Source organism: Nothoprocta perdicaria, unplaced genomic scaffold (genome assembly GCF_003342845.1).
Source record: "Nothoprocta perdicaria isolate Ctin4 unplaced genomic scaffold, notPer1 scaffold_129, whole genome shotgun sequence".
NCBI lineage: Eukaryota > Metazoa > Chordata > Aves > Tinamiformes > Tinamidae > Nothoprocta > Nothoprocta perdicaria.
This window is the reverse complement of record NW_020454416.1, coordinates 79890-99355: the sequence shown is the minus strand read 5'-3', so window position 1 is coordinate 99355 and position 19466 is coordinate 79890. Positions and strand designations below refer to the sequence as shown.

General features: G+C 42.7%; 2 protein-coding genes across 2 annotated transcripts; both read right to left on the bottom strand.

Moving 5' to 3' along the window:
- Positions 1–703: 703 nt before the first annotated feature.
- Positions 704–13015, bottom strand: DNAL1 (dynein axonemal light chain 1). Its single transcript, XM_026033471.1, has 8 exons — positions 12990–13015; positions 10797–10835; positions 7248–7357; positions 6295–6350; positions 5742–5797; positions 4374–4500; positions 3813–3959; positions 704–2369 (listed from the first exon to the last, which is right to left on the bottom strand). The coding sequence occupies exons 1-8, from the start codon at positions 12990–12992 to the stop codon at positions 2323–2325; spliced, it is 585 nt and encodes a 194-aa protein (XP_025889256.1). The 5' UTR covers positions 12993–13015; the 3' UTR covers positions 704–2322.
- Positions 13016–13489: 474 nt separating this feature from the next.
- On the bottom strand, positions 13490–19462 carry LOC112942463 (acyl-coenzyme A amino acid N-acyltransferase 2-like; the record flags this gene model as incomplete). Its single annotated transcript, XM_026033405.1, has 3 exons — positions 13490–15968; positions 16818–17020; positions 18991–19462. Coding segments are annotated over 3 exons (1251 nt in total), but the record flags the coding sequence as incomplete, so codon positions are not given.
- Positions 19463–19466: the final 4 nt, after the last annotated feature.

Below are 19466 nucleotides of genomic sequence, written 5' to 3'. Positions count from 1 at the left end.
TTATCCTTATTTCTGTGCATACCTTCTACCACAGCCACTGCATAATTTTAAAGTGCAAATCTTAAAAATGTATGAAAAAGTATTGACTTTGGAAGAGAAAAGGGGGGGGGGGGGCTTGATTTGGTCATGAAAGGAACCATGATTCATCAGGCAAAGCAAAATCAAGCTGAAATTCCACCCAGCTCCAAGCTGGAGTCTCTCCATCTGAGCTCCACCGTCTGTTTTTTTTATTATTATTATTCTATCTTTTTCTTACCATACTATTTCTATTGAGACTGATATTTTTTATCAGAAGGGGTTAGGTTTTATACTGGAATTTATCACTGAATGACGGGCGAAAGGGAGCAGGACTGTACTCAAAAGCACCTTGCAGGACTGTACTCAAAAGCACCTTGCTGCTGTTGCAACGAGATTCCTAGCTGTGAATTCCTTCAGTTGTGAACTTCTGAGGTATTTATAATGCAGCCCTGAAGAAGAGCTAGAGAATTTGTGCTGTTGATCTGTGAGAAGAGCTGATGCCAACTGGCCACCGAATGAAGACAACTTTATGAACCACCTCTTGCCAAAACTCTTCTGGGCACAATGGATACACTGCATTAGTCACCCGCCAGAGCCAGGAGCTGCTCTTAGCTTTCGAGTCTCATCACTGGAACCCAAGGTTTGTTCAAAGTACACAACACAATCCCAAATTCATATTCTGTTCTCAGAAAGTCACAAAATAGCCAAAAATATAATACTTGAAGTACCTAACTCTGCCTTTGTAAACGGACATTATTAGATCGTATTTAGCTCTATAAAAAGCCTTGCTGGAGGATTCACCACGGCACTGGCCTGCCCCTCGTCCCCGCTGCCCTGTTCAGGTGAACAGGAGCCGAGCTGAACCCGCTCTTGCCTGCGCCAACTTCCTGAGCCCTCCTCTTCTCTGCCCGACTGCCGCGATCTCCACCACCCTGTGACACCTCCACCAACCGCATCACTCGAAGCCGAGTTCTGCCTCCATCCCTTCTGCATCCTTCTGGAACCAGCAAATAGACTCATTGCCATTACAATGTAAACAAAGATGGTACCAAGAGAAAGAAGAAAAGCTTAAAAAAAAGTGGCAGAAAAACGTTTATAGGTCATCTGCTCTCTAAAGGGAAGAAAAATAGTCACTATTGGCCCCCAGCAGTGCAATCAGATATATGTCTTCATCAGTACTTATTGCTTTTTGCTGCAAATCAGTTACTTGCCACATATGGGGGCTTTACAAATCTATTTTCCCTGCATTTCAGCACATTTAACACTTCAGTATTTATTTCCCAGTGCCTACTTCCCACCTCTTCTCTCGTTCCCCACTAACCACATAAGCCTTTCACACACTGCCTCCATCTGTGCTTCAGAAGGGAGGCAGGGGTCCTGCAACCCAAGAGGCTCAAAGCCAGGTCTCTCGTTCCCTGTTTGCTTGTGATTAGTAGCCTGCCTTGTTTATGAAAGCTCCAGAGTCAAGAAGGATTGTCCCCACATCAACCAAAAAGAAACTCTGAGCCAGCTGCAAACAGACTAAATATTCCAATCTAAAATACTGTCTTATAAGTATTAAAGTATCTAAAGTACTGCCTTATAAGAAACAAATAATTAAAAAAAAAGTAAATAGTTTTAGTCTCACCTGAAACTGTGTAAAAAGGTGCTACTGCTTCTTTCAAATAAATAAATACATACAAAATGATAGATGGCTTTCTAAGCAATGAAGTTAATCGCTGAATGCAAGAAAACCAATTCAAGACTTAGGGCCAGCAGCAAGAGATCATCAGACCAACACCTTTTCTTCTGTGCACAGGTCCACCACTACTGAGCCTTTTTGGCATAACAGTTTAGGAGCAGAAAAGGCAAACTCATGTATTGCCAATATTAAGGGATTCCCATGACAAAATTAAACTGAACAAAGCCTGTAAAGTCTCTCTAAAACACAGTGCTGTGCCCTTGGCCTCAGGGTTTCAAATGATAACGTTGGCCAGCTGCACTTAAGCTGAAATTGCTATAACCCAAGAGTGAACAATAAGCATCACTAATCGGGGATTTAAAAGAGTTAGGAACTATTTTAGGTGACGATCTCTTGTTAGTTAGATAAACTCAGCTCCACTGGTCTCCTCAGAAGGTGACATGAGATTGACAAATTTGTGTGCCCAGATTTTGGAAAACAATTCAAGTGAGAGACCATGGAGATAAGCTAGTCTTTTAAAAGTCGCCCAAAGGTTTTCTTCAAAACAGAGATTTATATAAAAGTTCTATGTGCTGAGCCATTCTGGATACTTAAATAATTAAATACCCAACAAGAAAGCTTTATCAGTTTCCTCCTTCTTCCTCATCTTCTTGTTTTATAACTAGGATGCCTAAAAGAGAAAGAGAGAGAAGAACAACGTATCTGTAAAGATTTCCATACAGATTATACACAGTAAGGCAGCTGATACTGATACACCTGAAAACTTATTTAGACTCTCAGACCGAACAAAATGTTGCACAACTATTTGCTGCCACTGCTTCTGACTGTAGACACCAACTTGTTTCATAACTGAATGTCTCAACTAGAGAGATCTTCTCTGGGATGCTTTTCTAACTTCTTAAGTAGCAAAAAGATACTGAAAGTAAAGAAGTATTAAAGCATGACCCACAAAGTTCAGCCTAACCTGGTCACTGGGATATTCAGCGTGATGTTCCAGTTCTAGCATCCAACAAGCTCCTCGTTGTATATATATGCATATTATATATACATGTATATATATATGTATGTATATATTGCATATATACAATACTTTGTACTGCCACTTTCACGTCATAATGCACAGGCTACATCCCCAAAGATGCTGAACTAGGATACTACAAAATATAGCACCAAACACTGAATTCTAGTGAGCACCCAAGAAGCTCCATGGTTGCACCTTCTGGGCGCTACCTTAGGTGTCATGAACTAAAGCTGCATTGCACAGTATGGACATACCCTATATAAGCTATGAATACCACACAACCCAAGTCCAGGCTGAGGATACCACCTCCCAGTGATGTGCTCGAGAACAAGCTGCAGGGGGCTAACAGCCCCCAAACCCCCGAGAGCATCAAACTGCACATTTTCTCCATGCTGGCAAGATTCAATGGTACAGGCGAGTTCCCAGCACACTGAAGTAGCACAGTAAAGTACATGCCTAAATAAACAGGGGGCATATTTGGGAACCTGGGTGAAGTTTTGAAAATTTGTCCTTGCACCAGAAGCAAAACAGAGAAAAAAAAAAAATATATATATATATATATATATGTGTGTGTGTGTGTGTGTGTGTGTGTGTATGTATATTTATATATCCCCATTCCTCCATATCACCATCTTTATCTGGAAAAACTGTAACTCGACTTGGTCACAAAACCTCTAATTCCACTTAAGGGCAGATGAAACCCTTGTTTATTTATTTAATGCTAAACATATAAGTATAAAACTACACAATGTGGAGTTTAATGTGTGAACTCCACAAGTGAACTTCAAACTGGTATTAAAAATAAACATACATATGTTTTAGTTCCTTAAATGGTGCTGGAAATGGACAACTTCAAGGACCAAGTCCAGCTGCAGAGATTTAACACTGTGAAATCTCTCAGACCCTTTCAGAAGATCCTGAGGCCAGGGCTGCAAAACTCAGCTGTCAAAAGCTACTCTACTTCTGAATAAAAATTCAGTGAGAGGAAGGAGGAATATTACATATTCACACATATATTTTGGAGGCTATGATTTATTTCACTTTTCCATATTAAGCTACTAATTTACCAGCTGCCTCATGCCCCAAACTCACCATCTAGCTTTTTCAGCTTGGGCACTCGTTTGGTTGCCTCTTCAATCCAGCTGTTCTTCTGATCGGAGGCGTACTTCTCTTGTAGCGGATTGCCTACAAACACCAGATCCTCCAGCAAGGGCAGCTCTGCCAGCCTCACAAACTCTGCTGCAACCACAAATGTGAGAACACCAACCAAATTGTGGGACATGGAAAGTACATCCGCAGCAAAGCTTTCTTTCACAGTCGACACAAACACAAATAGTATGGGACACAAGAGGATGGGGACTGTCTGAGCAAACATGGGCATTAAGTTAAAGAGCAGGCATGCATTTTAAAATAAGAGAAAGATAGTTCAAGGCAAAATCTATGGGGCTCAGAAATTAATTTCAAATTTTCAGCTATTTTCTAACTATTTCAATCTCTTGCATGCACAAAAATATAGGAATTCTGTGCATCTCTGTAGGGTTGTCAGTAGAAGTTAGTCCCTAGAGCAAACAGAACTATTTTCCACTTACTGATTTAACCTACATGTTCTTCATAAGAGTGTAAGAAGTTACAGAAGAAACAGGCCTGGCTTACCCCAGTCTTTCACCAAATTATTTGACATATAGAGAACCTTCAGCTTCTTCATTACACGGATCCCCCTTAGCTTCTCGATGAAGTTGTACGAGATCCACAGCTCCTCCAAAGTGTCTGCAACTGCCTCCTGAAAAACGACAGGCGGACTCAGGTAAGTGAAGAGAAGTCTCCCCTATTCTTCAGCTTCTCTCTTCTTCACACTGTCCAAATCATCTCAGGTAATAAAATACTAATGTATATTGGTCCTCATATCCTTCCAAGCAGGTCCCTAATTATGACAGATACCCGTGTGAATTAAGTGCAAAGAATCTAAAAACATGTTCAGGAGGAAAGAAGTCACAATAGTAGAATAATACAAGGAACAGCTGACTGGAGCAGTTGTTCCTAAGGTATGGGCTCAGAGGAGACTAATTTGACTGTTTGTGTACTGTAATCGCAATTCAACAGCCACTTTAGAGGGATTTTTATACAGTATGAGGGACTGAATATATTCAGGTGCATGTATGTTTTCATCTGTAGGCCAGAAACTGCTTTCATAATTCCCTTGAAAACAGAGGTATTCTTTTAAACCAACAATCACACTTTGACTGTACATTTCATATTTAAGAGATATGGCATCTCTGAAGGCAGGAACAGCGCTGAGGGGAGACATTCTGGAGGAGAAACATGAAACCAGCTTTGAGGAAGAAAACATACATCCCATATTTTTCTATATTCGTTAGGCTAAACTGATCAGATGATAAAAAATAATTCTTCTGCCATTAATACAAATGTAAGAAAATTGATACAAAATTGTTTTTCCCCAACAATCTCTTCTCTGCTTCACAGTCAGTCACCATCTGCCCCCCCAAAGCCACAATGCTCTGAGTGCCAGTTACCTGTAAAAAGTAGCACTCATGAGCCATGGGTTTACTACAAATATTGGCAGTCATGTGATGACCCATATTCCAAGTATCTTCTGGAAGAAAATTCCATATTCCAAATGTTAGCACAAAATATTTTCATGTAAAGCTAGTTGAATTTAAAGTGCCTTACCAACCTGAACCGTTTTAAAATAAAAGCTCTGCTTTTCATCATCAAAAATAAAATTTTCCCCCTTGTAGTAACCTTTTAAGCAGTAAATTATATCCCTGGAAAATCTCCAAACTGGAAGAGAGTACAGAAGAAAAAAAAAAGGAAAAAAAAAAGGAAGAGAATTAGAAAATTCAGAAGCAGAATGAGAGAGGGTGAAAAGATAAAAGATCATAGTGAAAGGAGAAAAAGAAAGGAATGGTCAGTGGTCAGGCAATAAGGGGAGCTCAGTGATTCAAATTCAAGAGCACACCCCATTTTGTTAGTGAATATTAGTTAATGCTAAAAAGCACATACCAATCCATTCAAGTTCTTTATGTTATTTCTCCCCAAAGACAGAATTCTCAAATTTTCTGCAAGAGATGAAACACCTTATTAATAAAATTATTTTCCAGTTGCAAGAAGATACTTTAAGTCTCATTAAAAAAAAAAAAAAAAAAACACTTTCTACTTCTAAAAATATTTGCATTCTGAGCAAGCTGCATTAAAACAGAATGACATAAGAGAAGCAAAAACTCTCTATATCCACAGATCACCAGGAATGTCTGCTCCATGGTGGACAGCTCAGAAACACACAGATGAACCCGGGCCTACTGCAAGGTGTAAAGCTGTTTTCTTCATGGATTTTGTGTTACTGCTAAACTTGCACTGGGCAACTGCCAAGACTAGTGCACATGGATACATGCTTTAATACACCATTACTGCTAGACATGCATTGTCCAGTAATAGAAATTTTAAAAATCACGTGTCATTTTCTAAGGTAAAGGAATGAATAAGGATAAGACTTGTCCTTATGTCCAATCCAAGCAGCTAGAAATGGAATGCAGGCAGCCACTGGCTTGTCACTTACTGAGGCTGTTCAAGTTGGCGATTCTTTCAATGCAGTTTGTGGACAGTGACAGCTTCCTTTAGAAACAAGAATAATCAATCACTTTTATGCTGACAGTCTAAGAGGGATCACTTGATCAGAAGACTTCCACTTACAAACACCACTGCATAGGAATAAATTACAATTTATTTCTCTCCCATTAGACAGTAAACCAACTAAACATGTGAACAGACTTATAATATCCTCAAGCCATCAATATTTCTGCAACTTTATTTAGCTTCTAGCAAACTATCACCAGTAATTTACATTAAATCTTTTTGTCTAGCCTTAAAAAGGGAGCTGCCATTTCCTTCTGGAAAGGTAGGAATTTCTCTCTGAAAATCCTAGTTAGGTTTATTTTTCTCTCACTTCCCATTTCAAACATAGATATTATTAAAGCAATCTGGGCAGTTAAACAGCAACCATGTTGCTCTGCTACTCAGAGACACAGAGATATCTCTGCAAGGAGCTGCACTTGTTGTCAGTGAGGACAGAAAGAGCCCAAGTGGAGGCGGTATCACGGACTCTGGTTTAGAATGCCAAAGAAAAATAAATAAAGGTATTGTAAGTGTGTCTGCTAGTTGGTAGAGTCCAGACTTAGACCCCTATCCTAGTGAACAACCTGCTAATTTTCTAAGGACAAATATTAACACATAATCTTCTCTAAACATATTTAAGTAACAAGAATTGTAGGGGAAACCTCAAATAAGCAAGAACTGCGTGTGGAAGGAAAACATAAGGGAAATGGTAGAAAATAAAGAAAGGAAGAAAGGGAGAAAAGGACAAGAAAACAAAGGTGCTGCTTTGAAGGACACATTTAAATACAGTAGATACACGTTTGCATATCAGGAGGAGGTAGGAGTAGGATATGGGACCACAGAACAACTGAAAATTAATACAAAGGAAAGAAAACATTTGTTTTTAACAGAACTTACTCGCAGTTAACAAGTGTGGAGAGAGATTCATCCATCCTCTCCACAGGAGGAATCTGGCCATAGAGTTTCACCTCCTTTGCCTCTGAAGCCTTCTGTCCTGTCTTTTCTTCCTAAAGAAAAGAGAAGGCAAAGAATATACTCATTGGTACATGCAGTTATTATAGATTAATTATTACAGATTAATGCTGATATATTGCTATAAGCTAGTTGTGAAACAAGAAAGCATTTTGATTATTCATATTAACATACGATGTGTGTTGCTTTTCTGAATGACACCTCAGCCCCAACAACCCAATTTCAATCACAGATATAGTCTGGAATTTTTTTTTTTTTTAAAGGGGTCAGGTGAAGGCAAGTAAAGAGGAGAAGGCTTGCTTATTTCCAAGGTACTAAACCACTTGTACATTGCATACACTTTCTTTATTTTAAAGAAGACTTTCTTTATTTTAAAGAGAGTGCTACACTTGAGCAACTAGATTCAGTTATACTCTGCTAAAATGAAATGGAGACTGGCTTAGCTAGAGGTTTGCAATGCTGACTCAAAACACTTCCATGGAGACTAAACCAAGGCCAATCCGTCACAGAAGCAGATACCTAAAAACTCCTCCAGAGAAACCACCTTTCCAATTCATCCAGAAAACTCATTGGCAAAAATTCAGGGCTAAGCTACTCATTCTGCTTCCTCACAGTTACAGCTGCCCAGCACAGCTTAAACTGCTGAAAACTCAACTGCATTTTCCCAAGTCTTTTCATGGTTTTAACCATTTGGGACCATTCCCAGATGCTCCTCAGGAACATCATGTTGTGACTCCTTCTCCAGCTTTGGTGGTAGTTTGAAGTCACGCTCATGAGGTCAGCATGAGCTGACATGGTAATTCCTTGCAGGCAGCTATACTTCCTAAGCAACACATGCATTAAAAGACAAACAGTTTACACTCTTACCAAATAAAGAAAAATAAAATATAGAGCAAAGAGGAGAGAATTCTGAAGCTAGATTGATTAAATTTCGTTTATGGATTATCAAATGCTGGTTAGAAATAATTAAGAGAGCTAAAAAAAAAGTCATTTAAGAAAAGGAGAAGATTTCATGTTTTAGGGAATAAAGCAAACGGCAAATTTCCTAGTTATAATTTAGGTTGATAGTTTTCTAGAGAACGAAATACTTTGGTAAGTTCAGAGCTTCAGAAAATGATCCTAACTTCATCATTTAGGTGTGTTTACCTAAAAGCTGCATAGATTTTAAAATTCTGAACTGATGGTGATTATTGAGAAACACTTGCAACAAGAACTTATTTAGGGGAAACACCAGTTTTGACAGCTGTTTCCTCGGCAGAACAAAGAGCATTTTGTCAGTTCACGCAGTGTTCAGTGGGAAGACTGGGGGTCCATTAACACAGGAGAAATCTATTAGAAAGACAGTATTCTTTTTTCAGATTATTATTCTCAGATAATTTAAAAGAGAGAAAGCTGAGATCGAGCTTATTTTATAGGTCTGCTTTAGAATAAAATGAGTTGCATCCAAGAAGTATTCCATAATCTCATAGTGTAAGATGAGGCATTGACTCTATACCTCAATAACCATACGTAATACTCCATATGATTGTTCAAAATAATTGAAATGCAAAATAAGTTTTGCATTATATCTTATATGTCCCAAGCACTTCAGGTGGCTTGCTCCACACATTCACACTGTTCAAAAGGAGTGTGATGATCTTTTACTCACCACTAACACTTCACAAAATAGGAAGCATATCAGATGTTATTCTAGAATATGGTGAAAAAAAGTCCTATTTCCCTTTCTAAGAAGACAGATAATACTATATTTATTTGCATTTATACTCAATTTATAATCTATCTGTCTATACCAATCAATGAAATGATTTGTTTCTTAAAAACATGAAAGGGAAGGAGCTCCCAACACAGACTGTAGCCAGGAGTGAGCACCTGCAGAAGAAAATTTATCCCAACTCCGACTCAGTTCAGGAAAAAAAAAGAAGGTTGGATGAAGCACCCCAACAACAATCCACAGGAAAAAAAAAAAAGAAAGAAAAAAAAAAGAAAGAAAATCAGAAGAACAGACATTTTAGAAGGATTCCTGATTGCCAAGTTAAAGATTTTTTAAGTTAACTAACTTCATCCTGACTTGAAGCAGGGCATAAGCAGACTCTTATGCTGAGGGGAAGAAAAATATCTGGAATGCAGCTGAACATCAGATCCATCAGATCCAATTTTACAAGTCAAATGGATTCAGATTAGGAGCAGGAAAATGAAGAGTTAAAACTCTACCAAAACAGCATGGACAGGAAAGCAAATTCAGCACTTCCTACTTAATAAAAACTCACTGGAATTATTTTATTTTCTTTACAAAACATATGATGGAAGAGCAGATGTAAAATATTTAATTAGGGACAGGGAGTTATGGTTCTGGAGAGAAGAAAATAGAAAAATAGCTTTTTTTTTTTCCTTTTTTTTAAACAATTCACATCTCTAATAACGCTAGTTTCCACAAAATGTTGCATTTTGCCTCTTAGGACAGGAGTGAACCTTGTGGGATATATCAGTGCACCTTGCAAAAGAAAAAAAATACTGAAGGTACTAAACAATGATAAGACACAAAAAGGAAGAAATCTTCAATTATAGTGCGGTGCCTTAAGCTGGTGGCAAGGACCTTCTGGCTTTCAACTGGACTTGCCCACACTACGTCATATAAAGACCTTTTGGAGACCAGAACTGTTTGTGCTGTTGCTCTAACAGCTGGACAGAGCTAGAAGGGCCCATCTATGTGCTAGCCTGAAATTCACTGAGACTGGGGGGAAATTCTCACCAACGCCAGTGAACTGTGACCCTGACCGCAAAGGCATCCTATACCACATCCAAAAGGACACGGCCTCCCCAAACACCAGCTTTTTAGAAGGCTACAGGACCAGCTCAGTCACACCCAGTGACTGGAATAACGGTGTGCTTGAAGGGGAAAGGCAGGAAACTCATTCTGAGCTATGCTTTGCACAGTGGACAATACGAGAGACCTGTGTATCCTTGCTGCAGAAGAACATCGACATACCAGAGCAAAACTTACTCTACACCACTAATTAAACATGCAACTGTTACATGTTGATGTGAAGCCACTAGAAGTTGTTTTTTCCTCTCTCCACCCATTTGAGCACTGACACAAGGCAATGGCAGATGCCCCACTGACTGCACCAGAGTCAGCGTTTCATACCTCTCTATTCCGTGGGAGGGAAGAGGAATATACTCAGGTAAACTGAACGGAGCATCATTAAAATACAAGAGATCCCAAATTGATATCCTGGCTCTCTTTGTAGCTTCAGGCCTTCTGTCAATGCATATTCAGCAGAACAAGGCAAGACAGCAAAACTGACTTATCTTTACCAGCCATATAGTTAAAAAGAACACAAAGAAATGTTAACAGAATTAACTGTACATTCATATTAGTAATAAAAATTTTACTTTGTGATATTTATGATAGCAGCAGCTGTGTCAAATAAACATACTTGTTACAAAAGTTTGTACTTTTGTACTAGCACTTACCCATTTGGCTAGAGCTTCTTTGATAGTTGTTGCTTTTGCCTAAAAATAAATGAAATTAAAATTAACATTCACAGCATTTTTGTTTCACTGCAAACAAGTTTCCTCTCCCGTTTCACTCCTTCTCATGCTTGTCCACCCCTTTCTCCCACTTCCCTCCATTACCTTCCCACAGCTGTTTCTAACAAGTAGGAATGTGCACCACTCCTTAGTGCTTCTTATTTTCTGGGGTGGGTTGACTTCATATAAGCACATTATCCTTGTGATCTTATTCTCTACCTGGGATGCAGAATGGGTTAGGGACACTGCTTGTTACTTTTGCTGATGAAATCCACATCAGTTAGAAGTAACTATACTAAAAATATGACCTCCTTCTCTTAAGAACATGCTTTCTATCACTATGTGTTATGCAACTTCCTGCCCTGTCTTGAAAGTCAGTGAAGAGGCATTAAGATAAAGGCTGTTACGATTCACTGAGGAAAATGAGGCTCATCTCGGCAAATCTCAAGGGCAGTCTGGAATGTTTATATTCACTTCTCTTTATTTTACGTCCAGTCACATTATGTTATTGAAAAACATACACTACACAGTTAAAAAATATCTAAGAGCGACTCTACAAGGTTTTTTTTTACAGATCAATCTGCTGGCCAACTTTCTATTGTCGCTGACTCTTTGGGATCACACTGGGAGTTTCACCAAAGCCAAATGACTATCCCCATCCCTAACCACTAGCACAGAGTAACTCTGGCATATGCTAAACTTTAAGAATGTTCTGAGAGGTTTTTTGAATGAAAATGTTTCCACCGAGACTGGTCATTCATAGCAGCTGCTCAACAGTATCTTTCCTATTAAATCATGAAGACTCTAGCTTGAAAACCTCTACTGCTCTTCAGCACAGCTCTACAAAATGTGGATTGAGGCAGTTTTTCAGGTAATCAAATAGAGAAAAAAAAAAAAAAAAAAGACAAGACTGTGTAGGTTAAAATCAATGAACTGACTTCCACCCAAAACCTTTTGGGTAATTCCTTCACCTCGCAGAACTATGAAGTTACTGCTCCAAAACCCTGGAAATTCTGGAGCCAGTGATAAAAAGGCAACAGTTGTGCTAGTCCTTTGCTGTGGCAGCTGGGTGTGAGATCACAGCCACCCACCGTTAAACACAATCTTGTATATGGGTACAGAGCCTGCATCTGTTCCAAAGTGACGCCAGAACCAGACTGAATTTTGAAGCTAGTGATCCACGTGAACACAAGCAGCAGTTTCTTCTCCTCAGCTCTATAGACTTGCCTTTCCACTCATAATACCTGATCAGTATTATAAGAAAGTACGTAGGAAATGCAAAGATCAGCAGAAGTGGCTTATCAATACATGTGCTGGGGATTTTGCTCAGCTCCTTGAAAGGTTTTTGAAATATTTTTGGACCAATCACACTATCTTCTGCCAAAGGACCTTGCTTGACAAAAACCTCTGAAGAGCCTATTTTCAGGTGCCTGCTACCTGCACCTTGAACGCTCTCCTACCGGGAGTTAGGTTAAAATACATTCCAAGCATTGGGATCTCCAAATGATCATAAGCTGAAGTGACAACCCTGCATGGCCACCCCCACACTGCAGGGAGCAGACAGGCAGCACCTGAAGCAGGGGAGAGGAGAAGGCACCCAGAAATCACAACCAAATAAATCTATTCCCCTACCCTCCCCAAACAGAAAGACAGCTTTTGGACGCGGGATGTTTTGACACAGAACATCGACAGAATTCAGATCCCATGAAGAAGCAAAACAGGGACACTCTGCCTTCATTTGCACACATTTATTCACGTATTTAAGTGAAGCAAATCAGAATTTCGCAGCAACTGAAACCAGGCCGGTTAGCGCAGGAATCGTAGGTGCCGCAGCCGCAGAAGCTGCGGCAGCTTTTTCTTTTTCTTTTTTTTTTTTTTTTCCCTGCTTTTTTAAGCATTCCCCCCGAGCGCCAACAGCCGCCGAGGGGAAGGCACTACCGCCGCCACTCCGATGGGCCCCGGTCCCTCCCCGAGGACGGAGGGACGGAGGGACGCGAGCCCCGGCCCCACACTCGGGGAGGCCGCCGCGGAGCCGGGCGCCCGCGCCCGCCGGGCCCCATCCTCCCCAGCGCGCCTCGCCCGGCGCAGCTCCCGCCCGCGGGCCGCCCCGCGCCTCCCTGGGCTGCCCGCACGCACCATTGCCGTTGCTACCGTTAACGCTCCGGTTGCTATGGCGCGGCGGCCTCGCGCGCATGCGCGGCGCCGGCGGGAGGGGCGGGCGCGCAGGCGACCGCACCTGGCGACCATAGAGTCGCACCGCCCGCAGCGAGGCCCCTCCCGGAAGGGGCGCGAGGCGCATTGTGGGACGGGGAGGGGCGGGGCGGGACCGCCCTCCTGCACCCGCCTCCCCCCAGCGACAAGAGGCAGACACGGCCCTGGCGGCGTTAGACGCGTTTTATTGAAATCAATCCGTGAAAAACAGCGTTTCCAGGCGCGGCAGCGACCCCTCACGCCACAGAGCGTCTCTGCGGCTCCGAGCCACACGAGATGCAGCCCACTTCAGCAAGCGAAGCTGAGTAGCGTTCTCCGCAAAACGCTGGGGAGCTTGGCCACTGTAAAGCGTGTGAAACGGCGTAAAAAATAATGCCTTCAACTGAGGCCACGTCACCCCTTTTAACATGCACTAAAAATATCCCTGGTGCTCTCCATTCAGGAAACAGATCATCCGCAGAGCGTCCACGATGCATCTTTGGTCTCCAAGTGGCAGTGTAAACATACAGAACACCAGTGCCAAAGCAGGGCACGTTTCGCTGGGCCTTCCTGCAAATAATCTCGGCCACGAGCGTCCTGCCCTGCTCCTAATGGTATTTCCACAGTGAAGTTACATTCCTTGAATTTTTCTTCCTTGTTTAAAAAATATATTGCTCTCCTTTCCAAACATAATCATTCATAAACAAAACATTTTGAATTCTTACATAGCCTTGCATTTTAATAAAGGAGGTGTTAGTTCTTTTAAATCGCATAGACCTGTTGGTAGCTACTACAGCTTGTGTTAGAGGTTTGTGTTTAGGGATTAGTCTCGGGATTCTCAGGCTACCTGGGTTTTGTTGCGAATACAAGGTAACACTTGCTTCCTGCCTCTGGAGCTTCTGCTCATGTATTACTTGGATATCCTGTGGGCATCAGCACCGGGCGGCAACAAAGCGGAGGCGCCGCTCAGCTAGAGCTCCGCTTGCTTGACACCCACACGCTGAAGTCGGGCAGTGCAAAGAGAAAAAGGGAAACCTCTGGACACACAGGATGAGGGCGGGCAGTGCAAAGGAAAACCTCCAGACACACCTTCCTTTGAGGCTGGGACCTGGAGTGGCTTTGGCAAAAAGGCAGGGCACGAAGCCCGGGCAACACCAATCTGCACAGCACGGCGGGCTGCCATCCTGCACTTGGTGGCAGCCAGTTTTAGTGCGGGTTCAAGTGCCAGAAATGACCCTGGCAAGGCCTCCTCAGCCAAAACGTGTAGAGAGGCAGGTTGTGATGAAGTTTGGGGTGGAGTGAGCACAGTTGGGTTTATTTTGTAAGGAGTGAATAGCTGAACTCTTCAGTTGGAAATGATGGTGTGTGATGAGCACGTGACTTGCACTCAGATAATAAGGAGTAGTACTGAGCTGCAGAACAAAGCTAACAGACCTGAGCATGATGACAGTTAACTGGAGAGAAGAGCAACCCAAAACTATAAATGGTCTGAAAAGAAATGATGAATTTGGATTAACTAATCCAAAATTTAGTGTCTGGTGTTACTATTAAAAAAGTAATGAAGATAGGAGCAAGAGTTTCACGTGACATTTAGCCATGCAGTCCAGCAGGACTTTCATAACCCTGAGTGTCAGTTGCTGGTCCAAGATATGATAGCAGCATCTATCTGATGAATGAGTCCCTGCTCATTTCATCTAGTTCAAGGTAGTGCTGGCACTGCCATTCTCCCTAGAGGACAGTAAAAGTTCTCTTCATTTTCTTACTTTTTTTTTTTTTTTTTTGAAAAGAAGCATTGATTAATTTGGCAGAAGACCAATGAAGGTAAAAGAGACTCATTAGAAATAAATATCCCTGGCTTCATAAAGATAGAAGAGATTGCAAAAACATAAATTGGCTGTAAATTGGAGACTTGCGGGCTGAAGTAGCTCAATTCACACCCAAAGCCTGAATCATTTTTCATTTTGATGTCTAAGTTTATCATCCATAGGTTGCCATCATTCCACCTTCTTGGGAACCAGTCTGCCATTTCTGACTGTGCAGATGGAGTTGGTAAATTCTTTAAGGCAAAAATGCTACAGGCAAGAAAGTACCTACCTCTCTCTTCCAAAACCTGTTTCTTGATACCAACACTAATTCAGGCTTGCAAATTTGTACTAAAATGCAGCTTGTCATCATCGTTTCCACTCTCCTCCTCCCATTCTGTTTGTTATTTTGCATGTAACCGAGTTGTCATTTGGTAATTTCACATTTCAGACCTCTTCTCAGTCAGTCCCTCCAATTTCCTAGTCATTTTGGTGGCTTGAGCTCAGTCCTCTGTGACTCAGCAGCAGCTTTCTGGTACCGAAGCGTTCACCTCAAATGGAGGCGCAGAAACTCCTGAATCTTTCCCCAGGAGTGTTCCTGTGCACGGGCATGTGCTTTGCTCTCCCCACCTCCCATGACAGGGACGCCCAGAACACGATCCACAGCTACCTGGCAAAATGGAGTGGAAGGAGGATCGATTCGGTGGCCGGCTCCCGGGTAACTCAAGAGCTCAAAGTTTTCTTTCCCGTGCTGGCGCAGACGCCCAATTGCCAGCTCAGCGTATAAGGAGCTCTTCCACACACGATCGTCTTCTCCTACCACTAAGAGGAAGTGACCTTCAGCTTTCTCTACAGGAATCGTGCAGGGGGAATTAGCAGGATTCATTGGGTCATCCAGAGCTTCAAAAGTGTCAAATACACCAGTGTCAGAAACATTGACCTTATTCATATCAAAGCGCAGCCCAGGCAGAGTCATGTCACCATAATGAAGGTCTGCAACCGTGTTGGAGCTGCAGCCGGAGATGCAGACAGCAGCCACCACTTCTGGCAGGAAGGTGATCATGGAGAGCGCTAATTCTGCCCCTTTCCCAGTCCCAATCACTCCAACTCCTGGCCCCTTCACCTTCAGGTAAGTCAGCGGGGGAGGGAACAGAGGGAGAAAGGAATACAGAAAGTATGCATTACAATAGGATTAGCCATTAAATACCTTTGGAGTCGATTAATGAAAAGGTTAGGTTAATCATTGATATGGAACGCTACAGCCTGGAACCAGGCTCCTTCCTCTCCAAGTGTCTTATTTTTCAAGGACAGCAGATGTTAAATCCATTAAAAACCAGGCACGGTATTTATGCTAGGTACAGAAAACACCATCGCCTGGCCCTCACCTAGTTCCAACTGTGTATTTTGATCCAGCTATTTTCTCTCTCTTCCCCGCCCTCACCCCCTTCAGAACAGGTAGCAGGAAAGTACAGTCTATTTCTATATACATCTCAGGCAAGTAATTTTACAAATGACATGTTGAGAATCAGGTGAGTAGTATTTAATCTCATCTTTTTCCAAACTGAAAAGTAAAACTAAAAGCAACTTCCTAAGTCCTCAAAACCATTCCCTTGCTGATTATTAAGCACTTTTCTGCCATCTTTTTGTAAGTTAATTACTTTCCATTTTTAAAGTTGTATATCTTTATAATCATTGCTCCTGTTTAGAGGCAGTTCTAGCACTTCATTGTTCTAATGATCAGGAATCTTCTAGTTTCCAGCAGAAATTTAACGGCTAGTTCTACATCTGCTTATGTAGAAGAAGGAAATTCACTCTCTGCAATCATGCACGTGTCAAACCTATGCTTTTTCCATTACTGTGCCAAAACCTGCTCAAAAGAAACTGACACCTGAATGAAATCACTGCTGCTACTGGGGCACAACTGCTGAATCCTCTCCAGGTTCTTGTTCAGGAAACCTCATGTTACACTCACCTTCGGGTGACGCTGTAGAAATCTCGCTGCCTCCTCAAAGTACTCAAGCTTGAATTCTTTCATGACTTTTGGCAGATCTTCAAAGTCAAAGTAAGGCAGAGAAAGAGCAGCAAAACCTCGGGTGGCCAGGAGGCTGGATCTGAATTCAACTAATCCTCCTTCATCACCGTACATGTCAATCACTCCCGGGAAGGGGCCATCCCCTATATTAAATCAAGAGGTAGAGAGGACAATGAAGTTATCAACCAGGACACTGCAAAGTACCTCATGAAGCATGAACGAGAAAATACAGTAGGCATAACACACTTTATTATTACTCATTGCTTTTCTACTTCTACAGTGCAGAATACAGAATTAGTTCTGCAACTTAACTTTTTTAAACCAGGAATAGCTCTTTACCTTTTGCTAAAGCATGGAAACATTAACAAACATTTTTAATGTTTGTTATATTAATGTATGTTCTATAAATATATTTTAATATGTTTTTAAGAATCCTAACTTTCCATCCTAAAACCAATCATACTCCAAGTCAGATGTTTCCCCACAAGCAATTCATACTTTAATTAGCAAAGTGCAAGCACATTACTAAAGAAGCAATTACATTGAACCCACAGAAATAAATTCTACAAGACTTGCACAAACTCTGGAAATAAAATGCTTTTAGAAAAGCAAAACAAAGAGCCACTTGGGTGAAAAGAGCTCAATTTGCTTGTTCTGGCTCAGCAACAACACTGCAACAGTTGGCAGCAGAACTGCTGCCACAGGTGTGAAGAGTCAGAGAGCAATGCTGAACGCTGTGTCTGTGCAGTTGTGTGTGCTTGATATACACACATGTACAGATACACACTACATATATATGAATGACCCCACTGAGCTGCAGAAATAATCAAGCCACAGCTTTTAGTGGACATGTGTTTGTAGCCAGAGTCTTGCTGGAATATTACCATTTGACACTGGCAAATTTGAGCTAACAAGCTCAGGATTCTATCCTGACAACTATAAATAATCCATTTGTTGCCCCCCACCACCCTCCATTTCTTTTTTTTGTTTGTTTGATTGGCCACCAGATGTCACCACCGAATCATTCAGGGCCATATCACTACAGCTATCTAACGGAGAATAGATCCACTCTAAAACAAAAGTGCATTGACACTCCTGAGGTACCTATGAGTACCTGGCATTTCCCGATACTTTAACAAAAATATTTTGGACAAGCCACACTAGATAGTGGAAACCTCATAACTTCACTGGACTCCCTGAAAGGACAAATACAGTTCTGCTTTGCATATCTCCAGATTCCCACTGAGCTTTGAGAAGCTCTGCCCATTCTCTAAGGCAGAATTCACCAGATCAACGGGATCTCCACACTGGCGGATCCAGAATGCTGACCACACTTTTGATCCAAAATACAAAGTTCAATCTCCACTGTTTTTGTTGTTTTTCCTTAGGTGGACTTTGGATTAATGACTAAATGAATAAGATCACTGGTTTGGAAACTATTTGCTTGAAAGACTTAGGTACATACAAGCTGTGCTTACATGTTTTGCTGAACCAAGTTATTATAAATAAGAGGGGAGTTACGGTAGGATAACACTCAGAAGTCATGGCTTGACAATTTAAGCACCACAACACAGCATAACGTTTCCTTCTTCACCAGAGTCAACCTGAGTATTGCACCTGGTGGAGCGTGACCATTGCACAGGTGTCACAGGCAGAACTTCCCTACAAAACATATTTTGTATTTACAAAACCAGTGAGCAACCAGAGTAACAACACTTACCTGAGCTCTTTGGCTCTAGCATAACAGAGAGGGGTGACAAACGTGTGTTTCCTGTGACCTTCCACTGCTCCATACATTAGCATGCATTTCACAGGGAGGAAAAAAAATTTTTTTAAAGTGGGTCCTACTCGGCATGAAAAGCTGCAGGAGAACTTTGCACAAGCTCCTATGAGGGAAGCGCATTAGCTTTTCTGAAGTAAACTATTGCAACAGCAATACCCACAACATAACCACATCGCCAGAGAGCCCTGGGTGGGGGGAAGGACGTGCTAAGGCCGCTAAGGCCCGTTCCTCGGCAGCAGCAGGGCCAGCAGCGCTCTCCCCTCGGTACGACCCGGCAGGGCCCCCCGCCAAGCCAGAATATGGGGTTCCTGAGCGCAGCGCGGCACTCACCGGGCGGCAGGAAGAGGGAACCCCGCACGCCTCCCTCCTTGAGGCGGATCCGCCGCACGCCGGGCGCCGTGAACCAGCGCTCCACCTGCGCCTTGGCCATGACGGGCCCGGGCATGGCGCCGCGCCGGCTGTGGCCCTCATGCACCAGCATCTCCACCTTCATGGGGGCGCCGGTGCTGCGGGGCAGGAGACGCTGGTAGGGCCGCTCCATGCCGGCGGGCGCGAGGCTCCAGAAGAGCCCCATGGGCTCCACGCCGGTGTAGTCGCCGCCGTGCGAGGCGTCCGTGCCCAAGTGCAGCTCGCCGCGGCCGTCGGCCTGGTAGTGCGCGCACGACTGGAAGAGGCAGCCGCGCTCGTCCGCCGCCACCGCCCGCAGCGTCACCGCCTGCCCCGGGCCCAGCCCGGCCACCCGCGTCTCCACGCGCTCGTCCGCCAGCCCGGCGGCCGGGCTCACGGCCACGCTCACGGCCCGCCGC